At 38.5% G+C, this 27,814-nt stretch overlaps 1 protein-coding gene and 1 long non-coding RNA gene across 3 annotated transcripts in view; one reads left to right on the top strand and one right to left on the bottom strand.

The window, feature by feature from the left end:
• Positions 1-267: 267 nt before the first annotated feature.
• On the top strand, positions 268-27,648 carry cnot6l (CCR4-NOT transcription complex, subunit 6-like). 2 transcript variants are annotated; one of them, XR_008601977.1, is made up of 14 exons: positions 268-384; positions 5,175-5,296; positions 7,846-8,032; positions 9,181-9,266; positions 9,625-9,714; positions 9,876-9,944; positions 11,802-11,959; positions 14,081-14,235; positions 14,387-14,538; positions 16,051-16,278; positions 16,932-17,134; positions 19,249-19,466; positions 24,510-25,530; positions 25,589-27,648. XR_008601977.1 is itself a non-coding variant. In XM_055011219.1 (13 exons), the coding sequence occupies exons 2-13, from the start codon at positions 5,185-5,187 to the stop codon at positions 24,556-24,558; spliced, it is 1,707 nt and encodes a 568-aa protein (XP_054867194.1). In that variant the 5' UTR covers positions 268-384; positions 5,175-5,184; the 3' UTR covers positions 24,559-27,648. The 2 variants fall into 2 exon arrangements, 1 of the variants encoding a protein (XP_054867194.1); XM_055011219.1 differs by having other exon boundaries at positions 24,510-27,648.
• Positions 3,654-27,814, bottom strand: part of LOC129349118 (uncharacterized) — a 55,804-nt gene continuing 31,643 nt past the window's right edge. The window contains exons 4-5 of the long non-coding RNA XR_008601978.1: positions 5,146-5,377; positions 3,654-3,992 (exon numbers count right to left, since the gene is read on the bottom strand). This is a non-coding gene — a long non-coding RNA (uncharacterized LOC129349118). The remainder of the gene's footprint in view (positions 3,993-5,145; positions 5,378-27,814) is intronic.

Here is a 27,814-nt window from a genome sequence, read left to right as displayed (position 1 = left end):
GACACGAGGGTTAAGAAGCTGAAATACGCATTTTTCGTTTTTTTTTTTTTTACTTGCAAAATGACACAATTATTGATTAGCATGGTGTAAATTTCGTGTATTCTTATTCATATTTTTAATTTACCGCATTTGTTACATTTTGACAGTCTTTATCCAGTTATTTGCGGTAAGAATAAAAAATAAAAATGCGTGTGTGGATTTTTGCGTGTGTTTGGAAACGCGGCGGTTGCGTGGACGCGGGACTGACGGGTACGAGCGGAAGTGGCGTTTGTTGTTCTTCCTTGTGTTTCCGAGACGTTCAGGGGCTAAACGGGTTCAACAGCCGCGTCTGCATGTCTCTGCCAGTTCCCCCCACAAACCGTCTTCTACCGCCCCCGAATGAAGGTAATATCCCGTTTTAGTTTGTTTCTAAGCCGCTGCCGCTTCAACCACGTTAATTTTAAACACTTAAATCCGCCTCCGTCGGTGCCGAGCCGCCTCCGCCGCGGTGAAGCCCGGGCGGCGTGCGCCCTGCCGCCGCTAGCCCGACTACTCCAGCGCCCGGCTTCGACAGGAGCTCCGGACGGGCGCCGCTTCTCGCCTCATCCCGGGGTTATTTTGGTGGAATTAGCGACTCAATACCTCCACGGACGTGTAGCCGGGAGGCGTGTTTACCTCGCTGTCAGGTGTGACAGCTGCCGAGCAGCTCCGGCCTCCTAATGTCACTCCTGACTTTAAAGCTATGTTTGGATACTCAGCTGTTGGTTGGTGGTTGGTGGGTTGTTTGGTTGGTGCAGTTGCCATCTCTACATAGTTTGCCCTCCCCTCCTCAACTTTGCAAACATATCAACTCCCTCAGAGTGTGAAGCAACAGATTCAGGGTTTGCCGTGATGTTTAGAGTATCTGTGGGGTCTGGATTGTTGGAACTATCCGAGCTCCTCCTCCATCTCCATATGGTTGTGATATGAACCGGTGCCAGGAGGCCATATATCTGCCTGCTTGTGACCCAGTGGTGTGTAAACAGGTTATGTAAGTCTTCTCCAAACTTATTCTCTCCACTGCCAACCTGAACCTCCGGGCAGCTGGAGCCTCATATCAGCTCCTCTGCACTTGTTCTACTCTAGAAGTTTGTTGTAAGAGTCATTTATTGACCAATCTGCAAGAACTAAAGGAGTTGTGCATGCTTTTTTTGCAGACAGAAAGTTAGTTTGAATAACCTGCAAGCTGTCAAACTTATTTTAGCTCAGGGCCACATTTGATCTCCAATGACCAGTGAAATCACAGCGTAAGAACCTATAAATGATCCAGATTTTTCTGTTGGTTTAGTGCAAAAAAGTACATTCTAAAAATGTTCACATTTAAGGAATTCTCTTTTTACAAAACATTATGAACAACCTGAAGTTTCTCAAGGAAAATGAGTGAAATTTTAGCCATATTGTACCTCAGTTTATCATTTCCACATTCCAACTTCCAGATCACAGAGTCTCTACAAAGAAACACAATATTTAGCTGCATCTTGAACTGAACGTTATAGTACTTAACTCTATGATCAAAAAGACAAAAAAACAAGACAAAATATGACAAAAACAAGACACAAAATGACAAAAACGAGAAACAAAATGGCAAAAATGAGACAAACGACATGAAATAAAACAAAAAGAGACAAAAAATTGACAAAAAAGTTACAAAGTGACAAAAAAATGGACAAACGACAAAAACGACACCAAAAAACCACAAAATGACAAACTAGAAACAAAACGAGACAAAAAATGACAAAAGCAAGAAACAAAACAAAAAAAGACAAAGGAACACAAGCAAAACAAAAAGGAAACACAAAATGACAAAAACACAAGACAAAAATCAAAAGTCAGACAAAAAAGACAAAATATTACAAAAATGAGACACAAAACCAAAAAAATGATACAGACAACATGCAATAAAACAAAAACAAGGCAAAAAATTACACAAATGAGACAAAAAAATGACAAAACCAAGAGTGTCTACAAAGGAGCACAACATTTAGTCACAGCTGGAACTGAACAATCTAGTATTTAACTTTATGATCAAAATGACTAAAGTCAGACAAAACAAGACAAAATATTACAAAAACGAGACATAAAATGACAAAAGAGAAAAACAAAATGACAAAAAATGAGACGAGTGACATGAAACAAAACAAAAAAGGGACAAAAAAAATGAGACAAAAAAGACAATTATTGACTAGCAAGCTATGAATTTCTTGTTTTTGTTTGCCATGTGTTTGTTTGTGATTAAATGTGGGGCATAGGTCACTAAATTGGACATATTTTAGATTATCTTCCTTGTAATTTTTAATAAATTTGCCATATATATTGATTTTATCATCTTCTTTTCTAAAATTATCGAATAATTTGCCTTAAATTTCCTCAATATGCCCATATAGTGCCAGAAAAAGGAGAGAAAAGTTCCATAGCACACCTCGAAAAAGTCATAAAAGTCTTGTTTTGTACGACCAACAGCCTAAAATATAAATATATTCACATTAATTTCATGTATGACAAAGAAAAACATAAAATCTTCACATTTTAGAAGCTGAAACATGCATTTTCAGTTTTTTTTTTTGGTTTGCAAAGTGAAACAATTATTGATTAGCAAAGTATAAATTTATTAATTTTGTTTGCCATGTGTTTGTTTGGGCTTAAATGTGGGACATAGTTCACTAAATTGTGCATATTGTTGAATATTTCACTTGTAATTTTTAATATATTTGCCATATTTATTGATTTTATTATCTGTAATTATCAAATAATTCGGCATTAATTTCCTCATCATGTCCACATAATGTTAGAAAATGGAGAAAAGTTGGATCACGTCTTCAAAATGTCATGAAAGAGCCCAAAATGCAGATACTTATAAAAATCTTCCTAGAAGCTGAAAAAATAATAATATTTTGAGTGTTGTGCTTAATCTGTGATGCAGTCATTGATTATGAAGAGGTAAAATTCTAGTTTTTGTTTCAAACTTGTTAGTTTAAGAGAGTTTTGGCTCAAAAGTGAGACATAAATCACTAAATTGCAGATCTATTTACTTGTAACTTTGAATACATTTGCCAAATCTCCTCATAAATCTACATTTATTCAGGTATATTTTGTTCTTTAACAGAACTTGATTCACTCTGATTTCAGTTTTGAGTCAACAGAAGTGAACTTGTCTTCAGAAAAGCAGATTTATTTTGCTGCTTCTCAGATATTTTCAACATTTCTGACATTTTAACTCAACAAACTTGTCTTTATATTCTGTTTCTATGCTGATGTCCTAATCTTCTCCTCTAAATCTTTATTAAACAGCTTCAGGATCCAAACAGTTTCCACTCTGAGGCTCTCCAGCAGTAATTTAATTACCTTAAATCCTCTGACATGATATCATGATCCGACAGCCTATTAGTGAAACGTTTCCTGCTCAGATTCACAGTTTCAAAGAGTCCAAATACCACACAATGTGTTTTTATTGATGCGTGAAGTTTATTACTGCAGGAAGTTTTCAGTTTTACTGCCTAAATGAAGTAATATTTGCAATATTTGCCAATAATCATACAACTGTATGATTATTGGGTAATTTTGCAATTAAAAACCGCAAAAAACGCATGTTTCAGCTTCGTAAATGTAAAGATTTTATGCTTTTCTTTGTCATACATGAAATTAAACTGAATATATTTTTATTTTGGGCTGTAATATGCTAATTTGCTGCTGCATTAGAGATCTGCTCCGGATAATCCACTCGTTTGGTCAAACAGAACAAGTTAGAGAGGATTTTAGACGTTTTAATTTGCTGCTAAAACCTCGATTTACCCTGGAGATGGATTCCTTCAGAGCAGATGTGGAGGATCGGCGGCCAGTCGTCCTCCAGGTGTTTCCTCTGTGAGTTTTTCTGGTTTGGCTTCGGTTCTGGTCGAGACGTCGGGAAATCACCTCCGTTTTTTAGTCAGAGAGCCGGTAAAATCAGCAGCCACATGAAAAAGGATGAGTTATCTGAGCTGCTGGGAAAATACCAGACACAGCAGAACAAATAATAAATCTGCTGTTGAGAAAAGTAGATTTAAAGACAAGATAAGATGATTATTTATTCATCCCACGGTGAAAGAATGCAGCAGCTAAAGGGATGATAGTGCAAATATGTAGGGATACCTGCCGAAAAAATAAAAATAAACAAGAAATATACTAAATTACTGTTGTTATTGTGCAGATTGTTGCATTTGCAGAAGTTTAGATGTTGGACAGATTCCTCTAAATGTGAAATAAACTATATTTTTATTATTAAGTGTTGCCCTACTGTTCAGTTTATGCAGCCATGGGTTAAGGTTAGCATTGTGAAGCATGGTGGTGGCAGCATCATGATATGAAGCATGGTGGTGGCAGCATCATGATGTGAAGCATGGTGGTGGCAGCATCATGATGTGTAGCATGGTGGTGGCAGCATCATGATGGGAAGCATGGTGGTGGCAGCATCATGATGAAGCATGGTGGTGGCAGCATCATGATGGGAAGCATGGTGGTGGCAGCATCATGATGTGAAGCATTTTATCCAGGATTTTTCTCTTTTTTCGTACATTTACGAACACTGAAGCAATTAATCATTCAAGTTGAAAATCAACTATTTTTGATCATGAATTAATGGTCTCCAATTATTGTTGTGTTTAATTAATATATCGTTTAAAATGTGGCTGCAACTTTAATAATGAAACCTAATACAAAACTAGCAAATATTTTTATGAATTAAAAGGGATGTAATGATACACTCAACTCACGATTTGGTACGATTTCTGATACTTGGTTAACGATACGATTTTCTCACAATTTTTTTGCAGAATGAGCATACATGTTTAGATATATAAAAACTACAAATTATATTTCCTCTTCTCTTTATCAAAATAAAGAGAATCTCTTTCTTTCTCTGAGGTAGCTGTGCAATACTTATTACAAACTTATATGTCCTCTTCTTAAAAGTGCAACTGAAATTATATTTTATCTTAAACAACAATAAATAAAGTTTCAAAAAGAGTGCGAGTCTGAAGAACAAAGTTAGTGCACATGCCTTTTATTTATTTTATTAATTTTTAAATGTATTATTATATGTTTCTTTAGTGCAGAAAGCTCAAGATTGTTTCTTCGTGTCTGAATTTAAAATACCTTTTCTGTGTTGCTGCTCTGTTTTTCAGATTAACAGGTATGCCAAAGGAAAAATATGATCCTCCAGATCCCCGCAGATGTTACACCATCATGTCGGCCGAGGAGGCGTCCAGTGGGAAGAAGTCTCACTGGGCCGAGCTCGAGATTTCTGGTCAGTATAACCAACGTTCTCCACCTCGGGGTGCATGAAATGAACATCCAGAACCAGAAACATCCAAGCTCAGATGTGAATCTGTCAAAAAACAAACCAGCAGAGCCCCAAAACCCAGAATTTAGAATCACTACCATTGATTTTTTTGCAATATGAAAACAAACAAAATGATTTTAGAGTTAGAAAAGTTGCATTAAAACCAGTTTAACGGGGCTCATGACTGCTTAAAGGGCAATAACTTTAAATATATTGTTTTAATTTGAGAGATGATGCAAAATATCACGTCATTTTTATTAATTATTCATCTTGTTGGCATGTTTATCTCAGTCACGCTGCTTCTATTGCCTTTTCTGCATGTTTTTGTACTGTTTTTATGTGCATTTAAACTGAAGCAAAGCTACAGTTTCTAATTTCTTCTGCAAAAAATGTCACTAATGTAGCATTTTGGGTTGTTGGTCGACCAAAACTAGACTTTTAAAGACGTATTATCCGGCGTTTTGATAAAATTAAACGCAAATTAATCGATAACTACATATAATAAGATAAGAAATCAAAATGTGTTAAAGCCCAAACAAGTACACGATGAACGGAAACTACAATTTCATCCATCGCGAGTCAATAATCGGGTTGTTTTTCAAGCAAAAACGTGAAATATATGCTTGTGTTAGCTACTTAAATGTCGGATTTTATGCTTTTTTTTGTCGTACGTGATAGTAAACCAAATATCTTAGTGGGTTGGGACAATACAAGACTTTTAAACACGTTTTCCAACCAAACAGCAACAACATCATGATGTGAAGCACGGTGGTGGCAGCATCATGATGTGAAGCATGGTGGTGGCAGCATCATGATGTGAAGCATGGTGGTGGCAGCATCATGATGTGAAGCACGGTGGTGGCAGCATCATGATGTGAGGCACGGTGGTGGCAGCATCATGATGTGAGGCACGGTGGTGGCATCATCATGATGTGAAGCACGGTGGTGGCATCATCATGATGTGAAGCATGGTGGTGGCAGCATCATGATGTGAAGCATGGTGGTGGCAGCATCATGATGTGAAGCACGGTGGTGGCAGCATCATGATGTGAAGCATGGTGGTGGCAGCATCATTATGTGAAGCATGGTGGTGACAGCATCATGATGTGAAGCACGGTGGTGGCAGCATCATTATGTGAAGCACGGTGGTGGCAGCATCATGATGTGAAGCATGGTAGTGGCAGCATCATGATGTGAAGCACGGTGGTGGCAGCATCATGATGTGAAGCATGGTGGTGACAGCATCATGATGTGAAGCATGGTGGTGGCAGCATCATGATGTGAAGCACGGTGGTGGCAGCATCATTATGTGAAGCACGGTGGTGGCAGCATCATGTGAAGCACTTGTTCAGAAAGTAAAGATCCATAAACTACATACAAAACCCTCAGATGTGAACTTTTTAGTTTCCTGCTGAGAGAAAGTGAAACTTTAGAAAGTGTTCAGGGTCGATCAAGTTTCATTTGGTTTTAGTTAATAATAAACCAGGTGTTCATCAGGTTTTTATTTTATTTGAACTTTGATTTATTGAATGTGACTCGTTTACCTTTGAAGCGTCTCTTTGAAGTTTCTTTAGGACTCAAGCGGAGAAATACAGTTTCACTGTGAATTTATCTTTTTATTCTGTCTGGTTTTTGTCAAATATCTCCACCGACCTCTGAAATCCACTCAGTCTGGTTTTATTTGTGGCTTTTAGTGTCGCATGAGGGTTGAAATATTGTTATTGTGATTTTTCATCCTGGAAATAGTTCAATTCTGATTCAGAAAAACGGAATTTATTTCTTGTTGTAGCATAAAATAATAATCTAAGCTTTGGCTTGTTTTCATGTGATGTTGCCTTTTTTTTTGGTCTAATTTAGTTTTTTTAATTTTATGTAATTTATTTGCTTGTTAATTTTCTATCTTTTACTCTTTATTTACTTACTTACAGATTTTTTAAATTTATATATGCATTATGATTATTTACTTTTAGCCTCGTCTTTGTGGTTTTGTTTCTTATTTTTTAACTATCATTATCACCCTTGTTTTTATGGTTTTACTCCTTCCAGTCTATTTATTCTTTTTTTAACGCAATTTGACATTTTTGGTGCTTTTTTGATTTCTGTCCATTGTTGTTTGTTTTATTGATTTATTTTGAAAATCTTTTACCATGTTAATCTCAATTTCTCCACTTTTGCTGCTTTTTTCATTTTTTTATGCCCTGTCTGTAAAGTAATTTGTAATTTTAACAAAAAATGCTATATAAATGGTTATTCTTCAAATTTGTATTATTGTTGTTATTATTATTATTATTATTATTATTATTATTATTATTATTATTATTATTATTATTATTATTATTATTATTATTATTATACAGTTATTTGTGGGAAACAGATACCTGCCACCAAATCAGTTTTCAGTAGACGTCTTGCTTCTGTTTTGTTTCCTGGTTCGATACAAATCAAAGTCAGATTAAAGTTAATATTGATGTATTTTTAAAGGCGCTCTGTGTATTTTTTTTTATTATTTCCAGGGCGGGTGAGGAGTCTAAGCAGCTCTCTGTGGACTCTAACCCACCTGACGGCGCTGCACATCAACGACAACAACCTGACCCGCATCCCGCCGGACATCGCCAAGCTGCCCAACCTGGTCTACCTGAACCTGTCGTCCAATAAGCTCCGCAGTCTGCCCGCCGAACTGGGCAACATGGTCTCTCTCAGGTAAACCATGCAGCGTAGACACAACATGACACAAAGGTATTTACAGATTCTGTATTCTGGAGACTCAAAATAGGCATTAGGTTTAATAAACAGCATAAATCAGGGGATGGAAGTCACTGAATATGTTCTGGAGTCCAGTTAAATCCATCATTAAGAACTGGAAGGAAGATGGAACATGAATAAATCTGACTAGAGCAGGACGTCCTCAAAAACTGAAGGACCGAGAAAAAAGAGACTAGTGAGGGAGGCCACCAAGAAACCTATGACTCCTCTGAAGGAGTTCCAAGCTTCAGCAGCTGAGATGGAAGAGACTGTTCATCCAACAACTGTTGTCTGTTCTTCACCAGTCAAAGCTTTATGGAGACAAAGAGAAAGACTCTGTTGGAAAAAGCTCAAAATAAATCTGGACTAGAGTTCACCAGAAGACGTGGAGACTCTGAAGTCACCTGGAAAAAGATTTTTTAGTCTGAGGAGACCAGGATGGAGCTTTTTGTCCATCAGACTAGACCCTATGTTTAGTGGACACCAAACACTGCACACCACCACAAATGCCCCATCCCCACTGTGAAGCATGGTGGTGGCAGCATCATAATATGAAGCATGGTGGTGGCAGCATCATGATGTGAAGCATGGTGGTGGCAGCATCATGATGTGAAACATGGTGGTGGCAGCATCATGATGTGAAGCATGGTGGTGGCAGCATCATGATGTGAAGCATGGTGGTGGCAGCATCATGATGTGAAGCATGGTGGAGGCAGCATCATGATGTGAAGCATGGTGGTGGCAGCATCATAATATGAAGCATGGTGGTGGCAGCATCATGATGTGAAACATGGTGGTGGCAGCATCATGATGTGAAGCATGGTGGTGGCAGCATCATGATGTGAAGCATGGTGGTGGCAGCATCATGATGTGAAGCATGGTGGTGGCAGCATCATGATGTGAAGCATGGTGGAGGCAGCATCATGATGTGAAGCATGGTGGTGGCAGCATCATGATGTGAAGCATGGTGGTGGCAGCATCATGATGTGAAGCATGGTGGTGGCAATACGATATTAAGCATGGTGGTGACAGCATCATTACAACACTGAGAATAAAGTTTGTGTATCAGACAGAATCCTGATGTGTTTTTGTTGTTTTTCTTGCAGGGAATTGCTTTTAAACAACAATCTTTTACGAGTTCTGCCTTATGAACTTGGGAGGCTTTTCCAGTTACAAACTCTGGGGCTAAAAGGTGAGTCTATAATTTATTATTGCCAATAATTCCAACCATGATCAACACCTGTGACTCCTCTGAAGGAGTCCTAGTATTACAGATTCTGAATCAGTGACATGATGAGAAATAACTGAAAATTTCAGGTTTTTATCTTTAATAGTTCCTGAGATGTTGTTGTTCAAACAGCCTTGAATTTCAGTGTTTTAAAGTGGATCGACTATTTAAAAATAATAATAGTAATTAGCCATATCAAGCAAATAGCAATAGCAAATTAGAGATTGTAGAGTAGAAATTGCTCTAAAAGTACGATCATTTGAGATGATATTTGTTTAAAAAAAAAAAAACAAAAAAAAAACAAAAACATCCATTTCTGCAGGAAACCCTTTGTCCCAAGACATCCTCAACCTGTACCAGGAGCTGGACGGAACCAGGAAGCTTTTGAACTACATGCTCGACAATCTAGCAGGTAAAAGCCTCGGCCGGATCATCCGACGCTCAGCCGGTCGTCACAACTCATGCATTATTTAAGGGTTTATTGTAGCACCGCACGCTGCAGGTATTTCATAACAGGAACACTATTGTTGTGGACAAACCAGCACTAATCCTGGCGTTCCCCCGTCCTCCCAGTTCACCCAGAGCAGCTCCCCCAAAGACCTTGGATCACTCTGAAAGAGCGAGACCAAATGATGCCCACAGGTGAGTTTACCACCAGTGGAGTTACACCTGAAACCTCCTGTTGCCTTAATATTTGTTTTTTTACATTTATTCAACCGTCCACACCCCAAAACCTGCTGAGAAATATAAAAAGCATCTTATATTTAGAAGCTAAGTTGCAGTAATTGTTCATAAAATCACTGAAAAATGTCTTAATTTACATGTTAACCATAAAAAACAGGCTGTGTTTATGGAAATAAATTAGAAATCAATGTAGAAATTTGGGTTATTGAGAGGAAAAACCTACTGGATCAGTAAAATAAGTGCAGCATGGCTCAGAAACAGTGAACAGCGGAGCAAGCTGTTGGAGATACATTCAGCATGGTGAAACATCTTTCTACTGATGATGAGCAGAGACTCACAATTGGACTAAATATGATCCAAAATGACAAAAAACCCGTCCACCGTTACTGAAATTGTCTATAATCGCTGAAAAAATTGTCATTTGTAACTAGTTTCCAGTAATTTTGGACTGTTTTTAAGTTATTTTGGAAAAGTTTCAAATAATATTGGACAATTTTTGACAAATAAATGCAGCATGGCTCAGAAACAGTGAACAGAGGAGCAATTTGTTGGAGATACATTCAGCATGGTGAAACATCGTTCTACTGATGATGAACAGAGTAGAGAGGAAAAGTCTGGAGAGGCTGGAAACATGGAGATAGTTAAATATCTACAATATGTGGCGACAAAATGCCACAAATTAGGAGACAGAAAGTGACAAAATGACAGAAACAAGAAAAAGACAAAAAAGAGCCACAAAACAGCCCAAACAACACACAACTTATCAAAAATAAGACAGAAAACAACAAAACTGAGACACAAAGTGACCTTGAAGAGGCAAAAAGTGTCCAAGATACATAAAATGATCGAAACAAGAAACACTAGACAAAATTGGACAAAAAAAAAACACAAAATGACAAAAATTTAAAACAAAAGACACAAAATGGAGATGACAAGAAAGACTGAGAGTAAAATCAAAGCTACTGGATGAATAAAATAAATGCAGCATGGCTCAGAAACAGTGAACAGAGGAGGTAGTTGTTGGAGATACATTCAGCATGGTGAAACATCAGAAAAAGCTTCGAGTTTGTTAACAAAAAAAAAAAAAGCATGTTGAATCCTCATTTTTTCCATTGTTGGTAACACCTGTGGACACCTGGAAAAATGCTGTACATGCTGATTCCAGGGTCGTTTCCAATTTTTGTAAAACAAATAATTATATTATCTATGATTTATGGCATTCTAACTTCTAGCCATGGTTGTTCTGTTTCTACAGAGGTCCAAGATTTTATATTTCAGTAAAAAAAAATGAGCCTAAAATGAAGAAAAACAAGACAGAATTGTAAAAAAGTTGAGGGTTGCAGAGACAGGAAGCTGTCTAGAGCATCTCAGTCAGAATATTGTCTGTAAATTGGGCCTGAACACAGATGAGAGGAAGAGAAAAAGCTGTCAAAACAAAATAATATGACATGGTTTTGGAGCAGAGAGAGCGTAGTGTTTCTTTTTGTTGTTGCACTCCACTGCCAAGTAGAATAAAAGTCAGCCATGAACTCATTCTTTATTTATGAGGCTCCTTTATGCGTCTTTGGAGTTCTGAGTGAAGCTTTAATTTCATTCCTTCGTCACATCAAACGTGGATAAAAACCATCCAGAGTATCAAAATTCATTCATCAGATGAAGAATAATTTATGGCATTAAAGTCGGGATGTTTTTCCTAAGTAGCTTTCTGAAACTCGGATATTCAATTTTTTTTTACTGCGTTTGACATAAAAAGCATCTCCCATATATTTCTTTTCCTCTAAATTCTCTAAATTAACATGTTTTTCTACTTTTCAGCGACGTTCACAGTCATGTGCTACAACGTGCTGTGCGATAAATACGCCACGCGGCAGCTCTACGGCTACTGTCCATCCTGGGCCCTGAACTGGGAATACAGGAAGAAAGGCATCATGGAGGAAATCACCAGCTGTGATGCCGACATCATCAGTCTGCAGGTAAATTTGCTGGATTAAAAGACACAAATCAGTAAAAAGGAAGCTATATTTCTCAAAAAAGTGTTAATATTAGTCTTCAGTCCTCAGAAAGTTTTTTTTTTTCTATTATTGTAAGCATTAAACTTGGCATAAAAGCTTAAAATGCTGTCCAAGAATCATGATCCCAATTAGCCGAGCAGTTTCTTAGCATTTTTCTTTGCTTCTGTCACTTTTTTACTCGAGCTCATTTTTTACTGCAACATTAAGTCCTGCATCCATTCATTCCTCTATCCATCCATCCATCCATCCATCCCTCCATCCATCCATCCCTCCATCCATCCATCCATCCCTCCATCCATCCATCCATCCATCCATCCATCCATCCATCCATCCATCCATCCATCCATCCATCCATCCATCCATCCATCCATCCCTCCATCCATCCATCCATTTTCTTCAGCTTCTCTGGGGTGGGGTCGCGGAGGCAGCAGATGAAGCAGGTCATTCCAGACGTCCCTCCCCCCAGCAACACTTTCCAGCTTTTTCTGGGGGATCCTGAGTTGTTCCCAGGCCAGATGAGACATATAATCCCTCCAATGGGTTCTGGGTCTACCCTGGGGTCTCCTCTCAGGTGGACGTGTTTGGAAAACCTCCAAAGGAAGCATCCCCGGAAGCATCGGAATCAGATGTCCAAACCACCTCAACTGGCTCCTTTCAACGCGAAGGAGCAGTGGCTCTACTCCGAGCTCCTTCCAGATGTCTGAGCTTCTCATCCTATCTCTAAGGCTGCTCCTAAGGCTTCCACCCTAAGGAGGAAGCTCATTTCGGCCGCTTGTACCTGTAATCTCTTTCTTTCAGTCACTACCCAGAGCTCACGACCACAGGTGAGGGCTGGAACGTAGATGGATGGTAAATTGAGAGCTTCACCGTGTGGCTCAGCTCCCTCTTCACCATGACGGTTCGGTCACCATTACTGTTGACGCTGCACCAATCCGCCTGTCCATCGCTCGCTCCATTTTCCCATCAGTTCTGAACAAGATCCCGAGATACTTTAACTCCTTCGCTTGGGGAAGCAACTCCCCCCCAACCTGTAAGGAGCAATCCACCGGTTTCCAGCAGAGAACCATGGCCTCAGACTTGGAGGTGCTGATCCACATCCCCGCCGCTTCACACTCGGCTCCTGTGCTGCTGAAGGTCACAGCCTGGGGAAGCCAACAGAATCACATCATCTGCAAAAAGCAGAGACGCGATCCTGAGGTCCCCAAATCATCCTGGCTGCGCCTTGAGATCCTGTCCATGAAGACCACAAACAGGATCAGAGACAAGGGGCAGTCCTGGCGGAGTCCAACACCCACTGGAGACGTGTCTGACTTTGTGCCGAGTATTCGGACACAGCTCTCACTTTGGTTGTACAGGGACCAAATGGCTGGTATCAGCGAGGCTGGTGCCCCATACTCCTGCAGTGTCCCCGACAGAGTCCCTCAGGGGACATGGTCATAGCCCTTCTCCAGATCCACAAAGCACATGTAGGCTGGCAGGTCGAACTCCCATGACCACCTCAGCAGCTCCACAAGAGTAAAGAGCTGGTCCACCGTTCCACGACCAGGATAGAATCCGCATTGCTTCCCCTGAATTTGAGGTTCAACAATCGGCCGGAGCCTTCATTGCAGCACCTTAGAGTAAACTAGGGGAGGCTGAGAAGTGTGATACCCCAGTAGTTGGAACACACTCTCTGATGCCCCTTTTTGAAAATGGGGACCACCACCCGGGTCTGCCACTCCACAGACACCGTACCTGATGCCGATGACCCCCCTCCCAACTATAATATATACCCAAAGATCAGAGAGAATCCTCAGAGCTGATGCTGGCGTTGCTTGCATGAACTGCTGCTTCGTCGGTGTCACTTCTCCTGATATCCGTAAACCTTACTCTCAACCTAAATCATCTTAGTCTCCAGTGTCCCTCCTCATCCTCTCTCGACATTGATGAACTTCCACAACACAGTCATAGTTGATAGTAGTTTTTCCCAGCGGATGGTTTCAGAATATCTGGACTCCCCCCTGAAACCAGACAATTATACCCACTCTGCGTTGTGTTTTATCGACTGTTTCTGATGATTTTTCTTTCCTTGTGTCCCTGCAGGAGGTGGAGACGGAGCAGTACTACACCATGTTTCTGGAAACACTAAAGGAACGCGGCTACAACGGCTACTTCTGTCCAAAATCTCGTGCCAAACTGGTTTCTGAGCAGGAGAGGAAACACGTGGACGGCTGTGCGGTGTTCTTCAAGACCGAGAAGTCAGTTCAGCAGCTTTGTTTTTGTTACATACTGTGCAAAATGTGCTTCGTAGGCTTGTGTATGTGACGGTATGCAGATGCTGGTTTGAAGAGTTCTGATTTTTGAAATGAAACCGTGGACTTTACTGCTGCTTTGTCCACTCTCCTGCAGGTTTACTTTGGTCCAGAACCACACTGTGGAGTTCAACCAGGTGGCCATGGCCAACTCCGAGGGCTCCGAGGTCATGCTGAACAGAGTGATGACCAAAGACAACATCGGTGTCGCCGTTCTGCTGGAGGTCAACAAGGACATGTTCTCCGGTGGTAAGAATGGACCAAGAACCTCCAGAATGTCAACTAAAACTAGAGAAACTTTCCACGCCTCCAAGTGTCCCAGCTTCCTGTTTTTATAGTCTCACAGTGGAGCGTTAATGAGTGTTTGCAGAGCTCCAGATGTCCTTTTTAATTCATTTCTGAGCCTCATAACTTCACCAGGACAGCAGATAGACATTAAATTTTCAGGGTTGAGAACTACGTTGGAGTTCTGTTAAAAACTGCAACCAGATCAGTTTTACATCCACTGCAGGTTCCACAGTCTAAACACTAAACACTTGTTCATTTGCTCTATAAGCAACTTTGAGCATCAGTATTATGGGATGTATCATAGTTTCATGCCACAAAGAGACTAAAACTATCGAATCTTCACACTAAACGACAAAAAGACAAAAACAAGACACAAAATATCGAAATCTAGACATAAACAAGAAAAATGAGAGACAAAAATCACACAAAACAAGACAAGCAAGACATCAAACACCAAAAACCAGTCATAGAACAAGAAAAAACAGACACAGAACAGGAAAAGAGAGATGAAAAATGACAAAAATGACGAACAAAATGACCACAATAAAAGCAATACAGGAAACGTTCATCTGCAGTAACATGTTTTCCCACAAGGTGTCACTGTCTGCTGGGTGTTTAGTCCGTGCACTGATTCAGGACTAAAGAAGGACCTGATGTATATTAAAATTACTCTGCTGGATATTTCTGTTGTAGTTTAAAGATGTTTTTACCTGTTAGAGTTAAGATTCTTTACCTGAGTAATTTACCTAGTAATGATTTAAACCTTACAACAAAACATATATATATGCATACATGTTTACCTGATTATACAGATGCTGCGGTATCATTAAATTATGTAGATTAACCCAACAAATTTGATATTATTGCTATAACCCAATGGAATTATTAATTAGAGAGATTAACTAGACTGTTTTGATATTATACCTAAGACTTTTTGGTGTTATCAATTACAGAATAACTAAAGATATTAAGGCCAAGACCCTACAGCGTTAAAAATTATGAACAAAAACCCAGCAAATCCAAATATTGTTTGGATTTTCTATGAGTAAGCTTAGTTTTTTTTGTTATATAGTCAATATTAAAGACTTTTTTTCCTCAGTGTTATTCATGTACAGTAAAACTTCCCTGTCATTCTGTAAATCCTTCTCTTCCTTTTATTTTAAGTATTACAACATCAGTAGCTTTGAGTTTCTTAAGTTGCATCAGAGCTCTGTGGTTTTCTGCAACCAAAATAACCACAGCAGGCTTTATTTGTTGTTTTTTTTTTTTTTTTTTTACAGGATCTGTTCAGTAGGAGCAGCATAATAACCTAAAAATAACAGCAACCCTCGTTGTTTTAGTGCAAATGTTAGTATGATGTAATATTTTACTAATTCTTGAGTAACTGCCAATGATTACCAATAGTTAAATGCCTCTGTGATGTATCTGCTGCCTATCTGGGGTATTAATCCAGTTCTTCTCTTCTGTTTCCAGGCATGAAGCCTCCACAGGAGCAGCAGCTTATCCTGGTGGCCAACGCCCACATGCACTGGGACCCCGAGTACTCGGACGTCAAGTTGATCCAAACCATGATGTTCCTGTCGGAGCTGAAGAGCATCGCTGAGAGGGCCTCAGGCTCCATGGCGACGGACTCGCCCACCTCCGACCCGTCCTCCATCCCCATTGTCCTGTGTGCTGACCTCAACTCGCTGCCAGACTCCGGTACAACTCTCTGAATTGTCTTGGACGATTCGTTGATTTGTTTTTCATATCGTATCATAGATCAGCTGTAATACCTGGTCGTGCCACCAGGTGGAGTCTCAGGTAGAGCTCTGTAGACAGCAGCTTGTTCACTGTGTTTAATATAGTTGCAATCCATGAAGTTGGTCACTAGGACTACATTCGGCATTGTTGGGGTTTAGCTAGCAAGGAGCACCATGACAAAGACTTATGTGGTGCCTAGCGACCTCCACCCCGTCCTCCATCCCCATCGTCCTGTATGCTGACCTCAGCCCTCTGCCAGACTCCGGTATGACTGTCTGAATTTTCTTGGACGATTCATTGATTTGAGTTGTTCGTACTGTAGATCAGCTGTAGAACCTGGTCGTGCCAGGTCGAACCTCGTACTTCTTCGACTGCAGCTTGTTCACTGTGTTTAATACAGTTGGAGTCCATGATGGTGGTCACTTGGACTACATTCGGCATTGTGGGGCTTTAGCTAGCAAATGGGCACCATGACAGAGACTGCTGTGACGCTTATTGACCTCCGACCGAAGTTTTCTTATTCAAAATGATCTGCAATCTACTACGACAGCACTGCTGTAGCCGCATATTGAATACAATAGACATAAACTCTCTCCTGCTCTCTGGTCCAGGTGTGGTGGAATACCTGAGCAACGGAGGTGTGGCCGAGAACCACAAGGACTTCAAGGAGCTCCGCTACAACGAATGTCTGACCAACTTCAGCTGCAACGGCAAAAACGGCAACTCGGATGGCAGCATCACACACAGCTTCCAGCTGAAGAGCGCCTATGACAGCAATCTGATGCCTTACACCAACTACACGTACGACTTCAAGGTAAACAAAAGTCCCATCAGCCAGGTTTAAACACTGTGTGTGGGAACAGTTAAAAACAAAATCACTGCTGGTTAATTTTTCAATACAATCTAAAGTCCTGCAACTCTATGGAAACAGAACAACCATAGAGAAGTCGAGACAACTCAGAAATGTCTTCATAAAAATTGAAAACAACAAAGCTTAATCCATTTTGGTATTTGTTTACCAAAACAATACAATCAAGGTGTTAGAAAAACTGTGAAAATGGTGGCTCTAGATGCTGTAGATAATTAACTATTTACATGTTCCTCTGTTCACTGTTTTTGAACCATGCCACATTTCGTTTTGGTCGTTTTACATCTTGTCGGTGCCATTTTGTCTCTTTGTGGTCATTTTGTCTCCACATACTGCAGATATTTAACTATTTCCATGTTTCCAGCCTCTCCAGACTTTTCCTCTCTACTCTGCTCATCATTTGCACAAAGATGCTTCACCATGCTGAATGTATCTTCCAACAATTTGCTCTTCTGTTCACTGTTTCTGAGCCATGCTGCATTTATTTGTCTAAAATTGTCCAAAATTACTTAACAACAGTCCAGAATTACTGGAAACTTGTTCCAGTTTCTTAAATTCACTGTTTCTGAGCCATGCCACATTTTATTTTGGTTGTTTTACATAGTCGGACCCCTTAATGACCTAAAACCTAAACACTTGATCTTTATCTTATCCAGGTTGTTTTCTCCTGACCAGATTCTTGCTGGTGTATCTACTCTCACGTATAAATGGGGTCCTCGTCTTACGTCAGAATTCTGTTCCTACGGCGTGACATACATCGATTTTGGCCATAAGTCAGAACTTAGACACTCTATGCGTCTCCTGTGTATAACACAGTGGTAAAATCATAATTTAGGACATAATAAACACTGTATGAAAATAAAGCCGTCTTCCTCTTATAGCGCCGCGTAACAACGTATTTGTCCGCTCCGCTCGCCAACTAGTTCCACGTAACCAGTTCCAATGTAACGACCAAACACCATAGGTTGAGGATGTCCTAAACCAAGGACCCCCTGTATGTCACTTTGGATGAAAAAGCTAAATAAAATTGAAGAATCCAAAACATAAAACTTCAGTTTGACAAATATGCAAAAATTGAAGATTTCTTGGGAGGTGCAAATACTTTGTCTTGGCACTGAACATGTGTATTGACATGTATGTTGTTTGGAGCCACTTCCTGTTGTAGAAACCATTCGCCTGACAAAGGTTTAGAATCAAAATGTCGCTAATAAAAGCAGTTTTGAAGGTTTGACGGTGGGCAGGATTAAAGTCAGACCCCTTAATGACCTAAAACCTGAACACTATTGACATGTATGTCGTTTAAAATTGGAATTTGGAGGAATGTCTTGTAATTTATGCCTTCAAGTGTTACGTGGAGCCACTTCCTGTTCTAGAAACCATTCGCCTGATGAAGGTTTAGCACCAAATGTCGCTAATAAAAGCAGTTTTCCAGGCTAGACAGTGTACTGGATTAGTGTTGGACCCCCGAGTGACCTAAAACCTGAACACTATTGACATGTATGTTGTTTAAAATTGTGATTTGGAGGAATGTCTTGTAATTCACGCCCTCATCTTTGCACTTTTTAAACTTATTTTTTCAAGCCACTTTATATTGTATTGTTTACAGTGTGTCAGTACTGCACTATTTCATCCTCACTTCTCATCCCTGTGCATATTGTAAATATTATTACCACTATTTTATGATTATTTTATTACTACTACTGTGTTTATTGCTACATAAGCTGCTGTAGCAATGTGAATTTCCCCTGGCGTGGGGAGAAATAAAGGACTATCTTATCTTAATAAAAGCATTTTTCCAGGTTAGACTGTGTCAAGGATTGAAGTTGGACCCCTTAATGACCTAAAAGCTGAACACTATTGGCATACATGCTGTTTAAAATGAAGATTTTTAGGAAAATTTTGTAATTCAGCCACTTCCTGTTTTAGAAACCATTCCCGTGATGAAGGTTTGGCACCAAAATGTGGCTAATAAAAGCATTTTTCCAGGCTGGACAGTGTGCAGGATTACAGTCAGACGCCTTAATGACCTAAAACCGGTGGGTGTGTGTTTGCGTCTGCAGGGTGTGATCGACTACATCTTCTTCTCCAAGACCCACATGAGCGTCCTGGGCCTGCTGGGACCTCTGGACAGCCAGTGGCTGGTGGACAACAACATCACCGGCTGCCCCCATCCCCACATCCCCTCGGACCACTTCTCCCTGCTGGCCCAGCTGGAGCTGCATCCTCCCCTTCCCCACCCGCTCAACCCCCTCAACGGGCTGCACCTGCCGGTCCACAGGTAGTGCAGCCGGAGAGCCCCGCCCACCTCCACCTTTAAACACTGTCCTCCTGCCCACCTCCAGCTTTATACAGGACCCTGTACAGTTCATGGTAAAACTCATCCGACCCCCTCTAACCAAAAGGAGTGAAGTATTTGCCCTGTTTGTTGCTCCTTTTTTGTGTTTTTTGCACACTGTATATTCTTTTTTTTGTTATTTTTCATTTCTCCCCTTGAAAAAGGCTTGATACCAAATGTGGGGATGAATATTAATCCCCTTCTTGCTCCTACAAACGCCTGTTTTAGCCTGAATTTTTTTTCTTTTCTTTTTATTTTAGACTACAACATAATGCTGCACCACAAAATCCATGTTGTGTTAAAGTCGCTCCCAAACTAACTGACAGGTATTTTAAATAAATAAAAAAACAAACAGGAGTAACACTACAAACAGCTGAAGTTCTGAATGTTACACACAAGGATGTGGAAGGTTTGTTTTCGGTTCTCAACAGCTACATTTTTAAAGGTTTTAAAAGTACAATCTGGGTGTTTTAACAGTAATTTATTTCACGCAGGAGGTTAAAAGATGAATTAATGTAACGTCACCGCTGGAGGTTTTACAAACAGCACTGATAATATTGCATTGTTTTGGGGGAAACGCTCAAGTTTTTTGTCTTTTTCTGCATTTATTGGGATTATGTTGCCTGGTTTTAATCTCCAAAACCTGCCAGGTAGCGAATCTTTTATAAACGCTAAATATGCAGAGGTGTTGTTTTCACCTGGTTCTGAAGATGCACGTTTTCTGCAGATTCATAAAGTAATTAAACAATCAGTTCAGGCCAAATTCATGTGCAAAAAACTCACATTTTTGTTAGCGTCGCAACCAAATTAGCCTCCGTAACTCTGACGGCAGCCGTGTTTCCATAACGTATTTTTATATATTTAAAAAAACACTTTGCGTTTTTAAGTGTATTTGCCTCGTTTTGTTTCTGCTAATTTCACTGGTAGGAATTTGTGCCGCTTTAACAGAATCTGAATTATTTATATTTGAATTTTTAACTGGTGAACTTGAATACTTGTAATAAAAATTTGCATTCCTCAATTTGAGTATTTACGGGGAAAAAAACTTCATTTGAATCACATAGTTTGAATTTAATATTTTGAAACTGAATTCTCTATTTACAGACATGTAGCCTGCAGCACCACCATCTGGCGACACGACGAAACTTTTTTTTAATTTAATAGTTTAAATTACGACATTAAAATCTTAGTACAATTATTCAAGTTTAGAAATTCAAATTCACACTTATAGTACATCAATTCAAGTAAAGCGACTCAAATCCCCATTATGAGATTTAAATTCAAGTTTTTAGTAAAACTTGGACGTTTTTCAACAGCTCTCAACACATTTTCAATTAAATTTTATGTATCACATTAGAAAAAAATGTGTGCAAATTTTTAAAAAATTCATCCCCAATTTTGCCAAAACTTGTTCTGTTTTCGGAAAGTATAAATACCCGCTAACATTAACGAATAATTACTATTTGCTTCGTGTAAAACAACTTTTTTTTCCCATTTGTTCCATTTTTTGAATCTGGCTTCTTCTACTCTGTTTATTTACAGACATGTAGCCTGCAGCACCACCTTTAGGTGACTAAACAAAACATATTTTTTATTTAACCTTTTGCGACATTTCAGACGTTTGCGTTTAAAACGGAAACACAGCTGCCGACGAACGTTTAGCTTTAGCTCTTTTAAGATCCCATTTCCCTTCCCCCGACTGGCCAAAGACGTAGAATAAGATAATATTTATTTATTGGTGCCAGAGGAAATAATTAAACTCCTGATCCCTGACCAGGAGCTGAATGTATTCACCAAAAGACTCGCCGTTAAATTGGTAGAAGATTCCTGTGTGTTTTGTGGATTAACAGCCCTTTATGTCGGTTCTAACTCAGGGCTCCGCTATGCATCCAGCAGTACCTCTCACACTAAACTCAACCAAACAGGAAGCTACTGTTCTAACAAAATAAAAGCACAGGTAACGTACGTACTCACATATGTTGTTGTTGTTGTACAAGTCCCATGTCTTTGTGCATTTTTGATGAAGAAAAAACAAACTACTGATGCACTTTTTTTGCTCCATTAATCCCAAAAGAGATGAATTTGGTTTAGCGATAAATAATCATTCTTTTTTTTTTTTTTTGCTGTGAGGCTTTTATTTTAGAAACGATCGATGTGGGAGTGACGTAATTAACGCAGGGCAGGGCTGGGTGTCCATCCATACCACGCTGTACCGAAGTTTCAGTGCCAATATTTTAATGTTTTTAAGAAATTCTAAAAAATTGAGAAAATAAACATGTTTTTTTTTCTAGAAATCCTTCTTTGTCCTTTGCCAATATTTAACATTTCCTGCACCAGTGGCTCCGAACTTTGAGACTTTGTTTTTTTTTTATCAACAACTTGTATTTGGAACAATAATTCTGCACAATCCTGCCTTTTTTATTTGTGTTTATTTACAAAAAAATACAACATAAGTCCTTTAATGTTGATTGAATGTGACTCGTGATGTTTAACTAATCAAACAAAACTGGCAAAGTGTTTTTTTAATTGATTTATTTCATGAGTTGTTGGTTAAAAAAAGCTAAATAATTATCCAGATAATTGGAAAAAAGCTGAATTTTGGATGTGAGGCTGAAAATCTGTCATGAGACACTTATTATGGCGCCAACAATAATAATCTAAATTGTGTTTTTACTAATTCTTGCTTTTGTTTTGATAGGTAATACGAGTCCAGTAAATTCTAAAAAGAGAAAATGTCTTTTTAATTGTGAATTTCTCGCAATTTATCGACAAACTGTGACAAGAAGCAGACAGGAGGTTTTTATCTTTGCATTTCCAGGTTATTTCTCACCATTTGTGGTCAAAAATGTCGATTGTCTTTCAGTAAATCAAATTCCAGTTAACAGAACTGGTTAAAAAACTTTAAATCCTTCATTTTTTATCATTTTGGTGTGAGAATGAGTAACATTATTGGATAGAAATTGGTGCATTTTCATGTTATTTCTGAGCATTTCATAAACAAACACGTCTATTTTGCTTCAGTAAACCAGACTCAAATTAACAAAACTGGTTAAGGAATGCTTTTTTTCTTTAAATTCTCTTTTTTTTTTTAATCATTTTGGCACCAGTGATTTTCCTTTGCAACTAATTAAAATCTCTCTTTGGAGAACACAAACAGTAAAATGTGAACTAGAAAGAGCATTGAAAAGGCAGAAAAGTTTGGGAACCACTGGTGTAAAAGCATTTAACTGTACAGCTGTTTCTCTAAAGCTGTTTCATAAAAGTGAGAAGTGATTAATCAGGTCTGACAAACTGTACCATAAAAAAACAAAAATTTTGGTAAATAAAGTTTCAAAAGGATTCTCCAAGTATAATTCAGCAAAAAAAAAAAAAAAGAAATGTTGCCATATTTTTTTACTTTAAAATTTCTGGATTTATTTACGGCTTCACACTTTAATGTGTGACAATATTCTGTTAAAAATGGATCGGATGGGCAGTATCTAAAAACATTTTATCTCCAAAAGTACTTCATATGATCAGTCTAAAACCTTACAGGCACCAATTATGCAAAAAATAAATGAATAAATAAAAATGCAAATTTATAAAAAATTATATCACCAAGCGTATTTGAAAAGTCAAGCTAAAAAAAATCTTTAAAAATAATATCTGTATTTTATGCAGTAAATTACTTTATTATTGTCAATTTAATGTATTTTTTGTATCCTACAGTTTCTACAATTGTAGAATTAAATAACACATTAATAATGCATTTTTTTAATTCTACAAATTACATTAATAATGTAATGTAATAATATTTTTTTTAATTCTACAATTGTTGAAGTTGTGGGAAAACATACATTCAGGAATTAATAATTTATGAATGTATTTTCTATTTTTTAAATGTATTTTTATTTTTAATATTTTTAATTAATAATTATCAATTTATTAATCTATTTTTAAATTATAATTTATTATTGTGTTTTCTTTTACGGTTTAAAAAATACATTAATGCATTTTTTCTATAAAATATATTTATAACGTATTTTTTATTTTACAATTGTAGAAACTGTAGGAGAAAAAAATACATTAATAAATTGATATTTAATTAATTACCATGAAAATAAAATGCATTAATGTATTTTTTTATTCTACAATTGTAGAATAAGTATAATAATGATTATCAATTTACTGTAGTATTTTTAATTATTCATGTAAATATATATTGATGAAATTAATAAAAATAAAATAAAATTGCTGAAGAATTTTGATATAAATTGCTAACATTGATTTAGAATTAATTATTCGCTGCCAGGTTTACCTTTTTTAAAATTTAAAAAAAATTGGTACAGATAAATTTTATGGTTTGATGCCCAGCCCTCGTGTCTCGTGAACCCTGACTGTTTAGAAATCAGTAAAGGCGTAAAAAGAAAAAGCCGTAATAATCGTTCTGTAACCTCAGCTTTAAACACCAACGTTTGTGAGCATTTTGAGGCTCATACTTCACTCCTGAACTAACCTCACAGGGTTTTTCTGATTTTATACAACATCTGTACAGAAAAGAGTCGACGGGGGTCTTTCCATCTGTGAGGGGAATGTACCATTCTCCTGCTGAAGGGGTGCAACTTTTCTCAAACTATTAAGAAAATCTGTTATATTTTTCTTTACTTTTAATTTGCCCAGTGCACTCAGATATCTCATCTGTGAATATCACTTCCACCGACGTCTACACTTGGTTCTTTTTTTCGAACTTGCGGGCATTTTATTTTCCTCTTTTCAATTAGTACGATTCAGTATTATTCAATTTTTTGAGGAAAAAACAACGATAAATGTTCAAAAGCAGCCTGTCTTCATTGCTTTTCATTGAAATCTTTTTATTTTTCCCAGAAGTTTTTTTTTTTGCAGATTAGCTTCCACAGCATCCTCAGAAACTTCCATCATCACCTAAATTGTTGATTTTCGCACCTCATCGTCTACTTTTTCTACAAACAACGTGCCTCGTTTGTACAGTTTCTCCGACAGCAGCACTGCCCATGAGACCAAGACGCTCAGAGATTAACCCGGCGTTAACCCAGCCATCCTCCAGCCATCCATCTATCCATCAACCATCCTCCATCCATCCGTTCGTCCTCTCGCAGACGAGACTGTGAGGAATTCAAACTGAGGAATCATTGCTCGACTCTTGTCTTTTTGTTTAAGTCAAACATCCTCCTCTGGTTTTTCCTTTGACTAGTTTCTAAATGCACACATGCGATTTCTGAATGTAAAAAAAAAAAAAAAAATCCAGATTTCTTTCTTCCACTGTTGTTTTTACGTGGTGGCTACGTTAGATCTGATACGAAGCATTTTAGCATTTTCTGGCCAAAGGATTTGTCGTCTTTAATGTGCTCCGACACGCTAAAATCACTGCATCAAGAATCTAAAGGATGCTGCAAAAATGTTGTCTTCCCAGTGTATTAACCTGTACATATTAAAGGTAAAACTGCAAAAAAACCCAAAAAACACAGGAGGTCCTCGACTTACATCAGAGTTCCGTTCCTACGGCCCGACATAAGTCGATTTTCGCCGTAAGTCAGAACTCCCGCGAAAATGTGAACAAAGCCGTTACGTGCATCACGATATCAATCAGTTATTCAGAAAAGTCATGAATACCAATGACTTTGATGCACGTATGAATCATTTTACTAGAAGATAACAGAATATGTTGCTCTGTTTTTACAACTTCATCTACTTGATAGCGCTTGGGAGCCATGATGAAGGGCAAAAAGTCCGTGAATGTAGCACAATCCAAGGTTGTGTACAACTGGAGAATGTAAACAAAGTCGTGTTATAGCACCACGTGACGACGTATTCGTCCGCTCCACTCGCCAACTAGTTCCATGTAACCAGTTTCAATGTAACGACGAAACACCGAAGGTCGAGGACGTCGTAAAACGAGGATCCACCGTAGCTAGTTCCAATGAAATGACATAGTTCGAGGACTTTGGAAACCAAGGACCTGCCCGTAACCAGTAATGACGAAACGCCATAGGTTGAGGACATCGTGAACCGGGAACCCACCCATAACCAGTAATGACGAAACGCCGTAGGTTGAGGACATCGTGAACCGGGAACCCACTCATAACCAGTAATGACAAAACGCTGTAGGTTGAGGACTTGGTAAACCGAGAACCCGCCCATAACCAGTAACGATGGAACGCTGTAGGTTGAGGACTTGGTAAACCGAGAACCAGCCCATAACCAGTAATGACGAAACGCCGTAGGTTGAGGACTTGGTAAACCAAGAACCAGCCCATAACCAGTTCCGATGTAACAACGAAGCGCCGTAGATTGAAGACCCCCTGTAAACACCAAATAATTCTGGTGAAAATGAGAATTATGCACAATCTAAACCTGACTTAAATGCGTTTTTCAGTCAATCTTGTTTGCAGTTTAATGCACTGGTTCATTTGCTGGACTTACAATGGGGAAAGTTTTCAGTTTCAAGTCTTTCCTGCTATTAAAAAACAAGAAAAAATTGTATTTCTGGAAATCTGTAAATTCAAAAAGAACAGATTCCTTGGTATTTTACAGTTTCTGCAGATTTGTGTCTCTGATGTGTTTTAACTGACAGTAAAACTGGGATCTTTAGCCACCAGCAGTCACCAATTTAAACAAAAAAAGGTGCTACATTAATTTCACAGGAGGATTTTAAAGAGCCGCACTCGATTTGAAAGGTTTCTGACGTGCAGCTTTTCACCACATTTTGGTTTTCGGAGCGAAAGCCTGCAGCTGTGTGGTGAAGAGCTGCAGATTTTACATCATGGAAGCCAAAGTTTGCATCTTGTTTGATGATTAAAAGCGAAAAAAAGGTGTAAAATTGAAGATATTGATGCAGAGTGAGAGTTTGTCTAATGTAGGCGGCGATGCTGTTTGTTGTGTTCGTCTGACTGAAGAGAAACTGAAATACAGACGCATGCTTTGTAGAAGTCCAGGAATCTCCCCGCCCACTAGAAAACCAGTTGGTTTCTTTTTTATGAAAATTATTGCAACTTCACCAAAAAATGTATGACTTACTGCACATAGAATAGTCATCAAAAGTCATCAGTATCTGCACCAAAATGTCACAGGTTCTTCCACCAAGTTTTATGAAATTCGACACGAAATTCACACCAAACAGACAAATAAGCAAAAAAAAATTACAAGACCGATAAGCAAAATGTGTAAAGAACTGCTTTACTTTGGGGAAATTTAAGGCTTTTGTTTAAAGATTGCGTCCCAGCAAGCAGGAAACGATTCCACAGCGTTCTTCTTTTAAGGATATTTGTCATTTTTTAATAATGTTCCTTGAAGATGTATGATAACAAATGAAAAACGTTCTCAAAGCATCATTTGAAAATGTTTTCAAGATGTTACCAAGGCCTCAGATGACAGAATATTTTTCAAAAACGGTCGAACGTTTCACCAGTGGCGAAATGAGGCACAGTCAGACCATTCTACAGCGACAATGCAGCACTGTGGGGAAAGATCCTACTATGCAAGGAAAGGTCATATTTTTGACTATTCTGGGGCACCATCCTGGGCCTAGATTTGGCCAAGATGATTGTGATTGGTTTAAAGAAATAAAAACAAGCCAAATCATTCTTCTCCTTTCTAAATAAGGTGCAGTCGGACCATTCTCCAGAGATAGTATGGACTACGCCAGGAAAATTCAGGTTTTTGACCGTTCTGGGGCACCATCACTGCATCCTGGGCCTATTTCTGGCCAAGATAATTGTGATTGGTTGAAATAGAAACAATTAATCCAGAGTTTTTTTATTCCCCTCTTGAAAATGAGGTGCAGTCAGACCATTCTCCAGAGATAGTGGACTGTTTAACCACAATGGAGTGCAGAAAATTCGACCAACTTTTTTACAAACCGTCAAAATTTTGAATTTGATTGGAAGTTTTGAGCTAAAACAATGATTTTGGTTGATATTTTTTAAAGCCCAGAGGCCTCGTGATGCTACTAATTTGTACAAACGATGTTGAGGACTTCTACAAAGACTGAAATCTGTATTTCAGACGTGAGCAGTTCCACCTCAGTTGAAACCAAACATGCTCAGCAGCACTTGTCTCATCTGTCCTCCCAAAAACCCCTGTAGGCAATAAAATGTCGATTTTTTCTGAAGAGTCTTCGTGTCTGTCGTTTATTTCTTTATTAGAAAACACGAGAAGTTACAGCACCTTCACAGACATAATCAATGCACATTCTGTCAACAGATTTAGTCACATGACTGACAGCTTTGTATTAAATTCAGTGAAAATCAACACAAAATGTCCTTAAAATGATTAAT

Source organism: Amphiprion ocellaris, chromosome 6, assembly GCF_022539595.1.
Source record: "Amphiprion ocellaris isolate individual 3 ecotype Okinawa chromosome 6, ASM2253959v1, whole genome shotgun sequence".
NCBI lineage: Eukaryota > Metazoa > Chordata > Actinopteri > Pomacentridae > Amphiprion > Amphiprion ocellaris.
This window is presented reverse-complemented; position numbering and strand designations above follow the sequence as displayed.

Bases quoted from the DNA above. Each gene is read 5' to 3' on its own strand.
- cnot6l (XM_055011219.1), top strand. From the start codon at position 5,185: ATGCCAAAGGAAAAATATGATCCTCCAGATCCCCGCAGATGTTACACC. The intron at 5,297-7,845 runs GTCAGTATAACC...TATTATTTCCAG, and splicing joins GGCCGAGCTCGAGATTTCTG to GGCGGGTGAGGAGTCTAAGC. The intron at 16,279-16,931 runs GTACAACTCTCT...TCTCTGGTCCAG, and splicing joins CAACTCGCTGCCAGACTCCG to GTGTGGTGGAATACCTGAGC.